The sequence below is a fragment of the Oncorhynchus nerka genome, linkage group LG23 (genome assembly GCF_034236695.1).
Source record: "Oncorhynchus nerka isolate Pitt River linkage group LG23, Oner_Uvic_2.0, whole genome shotgun sequence".
Classification (NCBI taxonomy): Eukaryota; Metazoa; Chordata; class Actinopteri; order Salmoniformes; family Salmonidae; genus Oncorhynchus; species Oncorhynchus nerka.
In genome coordinates, this window is record NC_088418.1 from 24,515,151 (window position 1) to 24,524,711 (window position 9,561).

Below are 9,561 nucleotides of genomic sequence, written 5' to 3' on the forward strand. Positions count from 1 at the left end.
CCCCCTTGGTGCACGTTTTTTGTTTTTGTTTGCCCAAGCACTACACATCTTATTCAAATAACCAACTCATCATTAAGCTTTCAAAACTAAACGTGCACCCAGGGGGGGGGGGGGGGGCATGACCTAGTTTGGGAAACCCTGGTGTAAAGCACCATTGTGTGATTTCAGTGCTTATACAGTTGTATTTCATGTGGACTCTTCCAGGTCATGAATATAGCCTTAAATGTGTAAGTGATTACCTGTTCACCATTAACTGTTCCCTGAGCATCCTGCCAGAGGTTGCTCATACAGACCAGTCCTCTTACTGGCTGCGCATTGAGGACCTCTCTTTCGGGACGGTATTTGATGGGTGAGACCCCCACTATTTCATATTGCTAAAAATTTGAGTACATTCATTTAAATGTATTAGTATAGTGGTTCTCAACCTTTTTTGGTTAATGTACCCCTAGTCTACCCCCCGTACCACATTTGCTCTGCCTGGAGTACCGACTAAGTAACCCCTCATGTGCATTTTAGCAGTGGGCTATGTTCTTATTATTCTTCCCAAGTACCCCCTGTGGATAGGCCATGTACCCCAGGTTAAGAACCACTGTATACACAGTACACACTGAGGCAATGTGTGTAAATGACATGTTATGACTTCATATTGTTCCCCGCCTCATTTGTTTCCTGTTCACTTCCACTCATTCCACAGTGGGAAGCTGAAGAAAACCCATGGCTATTACTCCTGTTCATTGGACACTTCCCATCCAGATTCTGCTGTTGATCCAGATCCTGATGAGGAGCCCGATTTTTTTTTTGACACTTCAAGATTTAAGATCACTCTCTATCACAACAGAAGCAATGGACATGTAAGCGCCACCTTGCTGGATAAGGAATACATGCCAGTGAAGCATAGTAAGTGCTTATTACAGAATTACAATACAAACATGACTTTGTGATATGCCTACCCATATGCAATTGACAAGCATAGCTACTTGTTGAAGTTGTTGTTTCGAGAAGCTAGGTAACACTTTACTTTACAGTGTCATTATTACTGTGCAACTAACTCAAGTAATTACAGTATAACAAGTATTGTAACTACAGCGTAATAATGAATAATGACAATACTTGGTACACTGTAATTACAGGAATCATTACACAGTAATAAGGGCACTGTAAAGTAAAGCATAACCGGCCAGTCCTTGCAATTCTGCCACCCTAGGCTAGACCAAAAAATGCTGCCCCCCAAAACCAGAATAGTCCCAGTAAGCAAAATTAAGTTGAAAAGATGTCATAAAGACGTATTTTCCAGACGTTGAAGTTAGGTTCAATTTAGGTCTTGAATGAAAAGTGAAAAGGTATTTTTCATATGTTTAAAATACATATTTTCCAGGACGTTGACATCAGGTTAATTTTGTGGTTCTGAATAAAAGTTGGATACGGATACAAACTTGAAACCACTGATCATGACAATGGGGTGAAACTCTTGGACAAAAGTTGTGGTTGTCCATTTTACCTTGACCTGTCCTGTTTGTAGGATATGATGTTTGTTGAGGCATCTGTGGCAAAACCAGGAGACATCCCGAAAATTGGTGATGAAAACATTGTCTAAAGGTAACCCACACAAATGAATGGAAATATGGAGGTAGTTTTGTGCCAACAAAATTAAGGGGTTAAATATGTGTAAAAAAACAACAACATATATTATATATAATGAACAAAAATATAAATGAAACATATAAAGTGTTGATCCGATGTTTCATGAGCTGAAATAAAGGATCCCAGAAATTTTCCATATGCACAAAAAGCTTATTTCTCTCAAAATTTGTGCACAAATTTGTTTACATCCCTGCTAGTGAGCATTTCTCCTTTGCCAAGATAATCCACCTACCTGACAGGTGTGGCATATCAAGAAGCTGATTAAACAGCATGACCATTACACCTTGTGCTTGGGACAATAAAAGGCCACTGCTGTTTTGTCACACAACACAATTGTTTTGCCACAGATGCCTCAACAGCGCATTTTGTATTTGATTGAGCACCATTTACGTCAGGCTATTTGATCAGAGAAACCTGCATGATGTAAAAAAATGTCCATCTCATTACATTGTCATACATTTTATCTCCAGCCTGTGGGCTAAAGAAAAGTCTCCATACTCTTTCAACCATATCCTATATCTGCTACATGATTTATGTGGGATTATTTTTTTGCGGAACGTTGGTGGAGCCGCGCAGCCATGCTTCTCTTCAACAGCACCCTGGATAGGCGCGCTGGGAATGGACACTGCTTATCACAGAGCGGCATCAGCGCTCACCTAAAAAACACATATGCCACTGGTTGAGAGAAATTGTCATTGTTTTTGGGCAGAATTATGTGAGATTTTAAATGTTGTTGTTGGAGGTGCGTCTTGGGTCAGTTTAGCTCAGAAAATGCCGCCCTCGTCAACCTGCTGCCGTAGACGACCGCTTAATGCTGCCTAATGAGCAGACCGGCCGTGGGAAGCTTTTCTTTTTGTGGACATTTTAATTCCATCCCAAAGCTTTGACATAGGTGTCTTTCTCTCCCCAGTCAAACCCAATGCACCATTCAATCTCACCGTCAGCCGGATGTCAAGTCAACACCGTGTTACCTGGATGAGTAGCTATGAGAAATATCTACAATTTGGCAATCTTCTGTCTGACAACCTGAAGTACCAACTCTGGTTCTACAGAAGTGGCCACCAAGCCAACGTAAGACACTCAAATACGGCTAAAGATGTTTCTAAAATAAAGCCGGAGAATAAATGGGTCTATTTCCTCGTATTTTTCCCCACAGGTTATCGAAGTTCCACACTCAACTAATATCTCAGTGAACAATGAAAATTTTGAGCCAGACACAGAGTACACTGTAAACGTGAGGTCCATCCCCAACCAACAACAGTATCAAGGCCAGTGGAGTGAATGGGCAACGGAGGTTCGTTGGAGGACTGATCCCACACAAAAAGGTATGGTTCCGTCAAGACATTAGGCACTTTACTAGAACAATTTGAGCCCACTCCTTGCCTGTGCTGTGTTTCTACAGGCTAATGCTGTTCCAATGTTCTTTGTCCCCTTAGTCGGAGAATTTCCAACAAACACATTTACTGTCATCTTATGTGTGCTGGTTCCAGTACTGCTAATTCTGTGCTACATTCCAATTGTAAGGTACGTTTGGATTACCTTACCTTTGGTGACATCTACAGTGGGTGGAAGAACAGATGCATGTCATTTACCATGTAATTCATGGGGTGTGGAAACGTCTCATATATTGCAGGTTGAATAAATCCATCTTCATCCCAACTCCAGCACCATACTTCCAGTCCCTTTACACTGACTGTGAGGGGGACTTCAGGGTAAGGAAGACTTATATCACCCTTGATGCATTTAATACTTCTCAACGAGACGTGAACATTACAATAACACACTCTGTGGTGATTGTGGTTGTAGAGCTGGGTTGTGACCCCAGGCTCTGGGGCAGACTTATTCAAGACAGAGGAAACCTTGCAAATCGACACCCTGACTGAGACCATACCGGTCCGGGATAATGACCACTCCTCACTGGTGCCCCATCACATGATCCAGGAGGGCCCCAGCAACAACCTGTCTAACCCAGCGTCTGATGCGCTTTTCCTGGGCATTGCTTATGCTGTATCTCTGGGGTCACCACTCCCGGCACCCAGAGGCCCACTGAAGAGTGTGTCTCTGAGTGAGCCAGAGAGCACCATCGAAGCAGACTCGGGGTGTTGGCTGCACAGCACCACATCTCTGGAGCGGGAGAGTGCCTGGTACAGCAACGTGAACAGCAGCAGTGACTACTGCACCCTATCAGACACTGGGAATTGTCAGGATGTTACCCCTAGAGTCTATTGACGCACCGGTGCGTCAATCTAAGCAACATAATACAAAATCCTCATCCAAATCAGTCAGTTTAAGTTAGAGATATGTTTTTTATATGGGCTGCGTCTCAATCCGCCAGATCCGCCCATGTCTCCCTTCCACATCTGCGGTGGAAATTGGCAGAGCTACAGCGCTGTTAGTCAGACCAGGAGACATCCCGAAAATTGGTGACGAAAACATTGTCTAAAGGTAACCCACACAAATGAATGGAAATATGAAGGTAGTTTTGTGCCAACAAAATTAAGGGGTTAAATATGTGTAAAAAAACAACAACATATATTATATATAATGAACAAAATTATAAATGCAACATATAAAGTGTTGATCCGATGTTTCATGAGCTGAAATAAAGGATCCCAGACATTTTCCATACGCACAAAAAGCTTATTTCTCTCAAATTTTGTGCACAAATTTGTTTACATCCCTGCTAGTGAGCATTTCTCCTTTGCCAAGATAATCCACCTACCTGACAGGTGTGGCATATCAAGAAGCTGATTAAACAGCATGATCATTACACCTTGTGCTTGGGACAATAAAAGGCCACTCTAACATCTGCTGTTTTGTCACACAACACAATTGTTTTGCCACAGATGCCTCAAGTTTTGAGGGAGCATGCAATTGGCATGCTGGCTGTAGGAATGTCCACCAGAGCTGTTGCTAGAGAATTGAATGTTCATTTCTCTACCATAAGCTGCCTCCAATGTCATTTTAGAGAATATAATAAATTAATAAATTTAGAATTTGGCAGCATGTCCAACCAGCGTTACAAGCACAGACCACGTGTAACCATGCCAGCTCAGGACCTCCACATCTGGCTTCTTGACCTGTGGGATTGTCTGTGACCAGCCACCCAGACAGTTGATGAAGAGGAGAATTTCTATCTTGTTAGGAAAAACTCATTCTGATTAGCTGGGCCTGGCTCCCCAGTGGGTGGGCCTGGCTCCCTAGCTGGTGGGCTTATGCCTTCCCAGGCCCACCCATGGCTGTGCCCCTGCCCAGTCATGTGAAATCCATAGATTAGGGCCTAATTAATATATTTCAAAAGACTCATTTCCTTCCTCAGTAAAATCATTGAAATTGTTGCATGTTGTGTTTATATTTTTGTTCAGTATATATATGTATTTCCTAAGCTTTCTTATATCTCCTAGATATAGGACAGACACTTCAAAACCCTATTCCTTATGATACCTTTTTTGACTGTCTTTTTATCCATTTATGAATGTTATTTGATGTGTTTCTATGGGCTGTCGTAGTAAAGGCCAAATTCAATATTTTAACAAATACATAAAAAAAGATAGGACCCTAAAGGGGTCCTAAAATTCTAATTCAAATGGCTAAATGATCCATGGTATGACCTCACCCCAACAGCACTTTTTTTTGCCCCAGCACGACACAGCTGATTCAAATAATCAAAGCTTCATGATGGGACCGAGTTTGGGAAAACCCTGGTCAAGACACTTCTCTAATTCAATCAATGATGTATATAAACCCTGGATTGCTGATGCCATGTATTGGTCATTGAGAGGCTTTGAAGCCACCGGTCGGCCATATTGCCACTCCCTAAAAAGAGCAGTCCTCCATAGGAATTAATGGAATTCTACAGTATTTCAATTAAATGTTTCAAGGAAAATGTTTTATATTTTGTTGTAGTGGGGACAGTAACATCTAAATATATATATATATATATATATATATACATACATACACTGCTCAACAAAATAAAGGGAACACTAAAATAACACATCCTAGATCTGAATGAATGAAATATTCTTATTAAATACTTTTTTCTTTACATAGTTGAATGTGCTGACAACAAAATCACACAAAAATGATCAATGGAAATCAAATTTATCAACCCATGGAGGTCTGGATTTGGAGTCACACTCAAAATTAAAGTGGAAAACCACACTACAGGCTGATCCTACTTTGATGTAATGTTCTTAAAACAAGTCAAAAGGAGGCTCAGTAGTGTGTGTGGCCTCCACGTGCCTGTATGACCTCCCTACAACGCCTGGGCATGCTCCTGATGAGGTGGCGGATAGTCTCCTGAGGAATCTCCTCCCAGACCTGGACTAAAGCATCCACCAACTCCTGGACAGTCTGTGATGCAACGTGACGTTGGTGGATGGAGCGAGACATGATGTCCCAGATGTGCTCAATTGGATTCAGGTCTGGGGAACGGGCGGGCCAGTCCATAGCATCAATGCCTTCCTCTTGCAGGAACTGCTGACACACTCCAGCCACATGAGGTCTAGCATTGTCTTGCATTAGGCGGAACCCAGGGCCAACCGCACTAGCATATGGTCTCACAAGGGGTCTGAGGATCTCATCTCGGTACCTAATGGCAGTCAGGCTACCTCTGGCGAGCACATGGAGGGCTGTGCGGCCCCCCAAAGAAATGCCACCCCACACCATGACTGACCCACCGCCAAACCGGTCATGCTGGAGGATGTTGCAGGCAGCAGAACGTTCTCCACAGCGTCTCCAGACTCTGTCACGTCTGTTACATATGCTCAGTGTGAACCTGCTTTCATCTGTGAAGAGCATAGGGCGCCAGTGGCGAATTTGCCAATCTTGGTGTTCTCTGGCAAATGCCAAACGTCCTGCACGGTGTTGGGCTGTAAGCACAACCCCCACCTGTGGACGTCGGGCCCTCATACCACCCCCATGGAGTCTGTTTCTGACCGTTTGAGCAGACACATGCACATTTGTGGCCTGCTGGAGGTCATTTTGCAGGGCTCTGGCAGTGCTCCTCCTGCTCCTCCTTGCACAAAGGCGGAGGTAGCGGTCCTGCTGCTGGTTTGTTGCCCTCCTACGGCCTCCATCACGTCTCCTGATGTACTGGCCTGTCTCCTGGTAGCGCCTCCATGCTCTGGACACTACGCTGACAGACACAGCAAACCGTCTTGCCACAGCTCGCATTGATGTTCCATCCTGGATGAGCTGCACTACCTGAGCCACTTGTGTGGGTTGTAGACTCCGTCTCATGCTACCACTAGAGTGAAAGCACCGCCAGCATTCAAAAGTGACCAAAACATCAGCCAGGAAGCATAGGAACTGAGAAGTGGTCTGTGGTCACCACCTGCAAAACCACTCCTTTATTGGGGGTGTCTTGCTAATTGCCTATAATTTCCACCTGTTGTCTATTCCATTTGCGCAACAGCATGTGAAATTTATTGTCAATCAGTGTTGCTTCCTAAGTGGACAGTTTGATTTCACAGAAGTGTGATTGACTTGCAGTTACATTGTGTTGTTTAAGTGTTCCCTTTATTTTTTTGAACAGTGTATATATATATATATTACCAATCAAACGTTTTGATACACTTACTCATTCGAGGGTTTTTCTTTATTTTTACCATTTTCTATATTGTAGAATAATAGCGAAGACATCAAAACTATATAATAACACATATGGAATCATGTAGCAACCAAAAAATGTTTAAAAAATCTAAATATATTTTTTATTGGAGATTCCTCAAAGTAGCCACCCTTTGCCTTGATGACAGCTTTGCACACTCTTGCCATTATCTCAACCAGCTTCACCTGGAATGCTTTTCCAACAGTCTTGAAGGAGTTCTCACATATGCTGAGCACTTGTTGGTCGCTTTTCCTTCACTCTGCGGTCCAACTCATCCCAAACCATCTCAATTGGGTTGAGGTCGGGTGATTGTGGAGGCCAGGTCATCTGATGCAGCACTCTATCACTCTCCTTCTTGGTCAAATAGCCTTTACACAGCCTGGAGGTGTGTTGGGTCATTGTCCTGTTAAAAAACAAATGATAGTCCCACTAAGCGCAAACCAGATGGGATGGCGTATCGCTGCAGAATGCTGTGGTAGCCATGCTGGTTAAGTGTGCCTTGAATTCTAAATAAATCCCAGACAGTGTCACCAGCAAAGCACCCCCACACCATCCCACCTCCTCATCCATGCTTCACGGTGGGAACCACACTGGCGCCTCCGCAAGGCAATCAAACAAGCAAAGCGTCAGTACAGAGACAAAGTAGAGTCGCAATTCAATGGTTCAAACACGAGACGAATGTGGCAGGGTCTACAGACAATCACGGATTACAAAAAGAAAACCAGCCCCGTCGCGTACACCAGTGTCTTGCTCCCAGACAAATGAAACAACTTCTTTGCGCGCTACCAAAGACTGTGGGCTCTCCTTCTCTGTGGCCGATGTGAGTAAAACATTTAAACTTGTTAACCCTCGCAAGGCTGCCGGCCCAGACGGCATCCCTAGCCGCATCCTCGGGTCATGCGCAGACCAGCTGGCTGGTGTGTTTATGGACATATTCAATCAATCCCTATTGTTCCTGTTCCCAGGAAAGCTAAGGTAACTGAACTAAATGACTATTGCCCTGTAGCACTCACTTCTGTCGTCATGAAGTGCTTTGAGAGACTAGTCAAGGGTCATATCACCTCCACCCTACCCGATACCCTAGACCCACTCCAATTTGCTTACCCCCAATAGGTCCACAGACGATGCAATCACCATCACACTGCACACTGCCCTATCCCATCTGGAGAAGAGGAATACCTATGTAAGAATGCTGTTCATTGACTACAGCTCAGCATTCAACACCATAGTACCCTCTAAACTCATCATTAAGCTTGAGACCCTGAGTCTTGACCGGCACCCTCTGCCACTGGGTCCTGAACTTTCTAATGGGCCACCCCGCAGGTGGTGAAGGTAGGTAGGAAACAACATCTCCACCCCGCTGATCCTCAACACTGGGGCGCCACAAGGGTGCGTTCTCAGCTCTCTCTTGTACTCCCTGTTCACCCATGACTGCGTAGCCATGCACGCCTCCAACTCAATCAGTAAGTTTGCAAAATACATTACAGTTGTAGGCTTGATTACCAACAATGACGAGACAACCTACAGTAAGGAGGTGAGGGCCCTCGGAGTGTGGTGTCAGGGAAATAACCTCTCACTCAATGTCAACAAAACAAAGGAGATGATTGTGGACTTCAGGAAACAGCAGAGGGAGCACCCCACTATCCACATCGACGGGACAGTAGTGAAGAAAGTGGAAAGTTTTACGTTTCTCGGCGTACACATCACAGGCAAACTGAAATGGTGCACCCACACAGACATGGTGGTGAAGAAGACGCATCAACCTCAGGAGGCTGAAGATATCTGGCTTGTCACCTAAAACCCTCACAAACCTTTACATATGCACAATTGAGAGCATCCTGTCGGGCTGTATCCCTGCCAGGTACGGCAACTGCACAGCCCACAACCGCAGGGCTCTCCAAAGGGTGGTGCGGTCTGTACAATGCATGACCGGGGGCTAACTATCTGCCCTCCAGGACACCTACACCACCCAATGTCACAGGAAGGCCAAAAGATCATCAAGGACAACAACCACCCGAGCCACTGCCTGTTCACCCCGCTATCATCATCCAGAAGGCGAGGTCAGTAGAGGTGCATCAAAGCTGGGACCGAGAGACTGAAAAACAGCTTCTATCCCAAGGCCATCAGACTGCCAACATACATACTCAAATCACTAGCCACTTTAAGAAATGGATTTAATAAAGGTACCACGACTCACTTTAAATAATGTCACTTTAATAATGTTTACATATCCTACATGACTCATCTCATATCTATATACTGTATTTTAAACCATCTATTGCATCTTGCCTATGCCGCACGTCCAT

The 9,561-nt window shown here is 44.3% G+C and overlaps 1 protein-coding gene across 1 annotated transcript; it reads left to right on the forward strand.

Annotated features, from left to right (window-relative positions):
- The first annotated feature begins 205 nt into the window (after positions 1 to 205).
- On the forward strand, positions 206 to 5,634 carry LOC115106185 (interleukin-21 receptor). Its single transcript, XM_029628751.2, has 7 exons — positions 206 to 349; positions 695 to 897; positions 2,552 to 2,712; positions 2,798 to 2,966; positions 3,078 to 3,165; positions 3,275 to 3,353; positions 3,448 to 5,634. Exons 2-7 carry the CDS (start codon positions 882 to 884, stop codon positions 3,868 to 3,870), a joined length of 936 nt encoding a protein of 311 aa, XP_029484611.2. The 5' UTR covers positions 206 to 349; positions 695 to 881; the 3' UTR covers positions 3,871 to 5,634.
- The last annotated feature ends 3,927 nt before the right edge of the window (positions 5,635 to 9,561 follow it).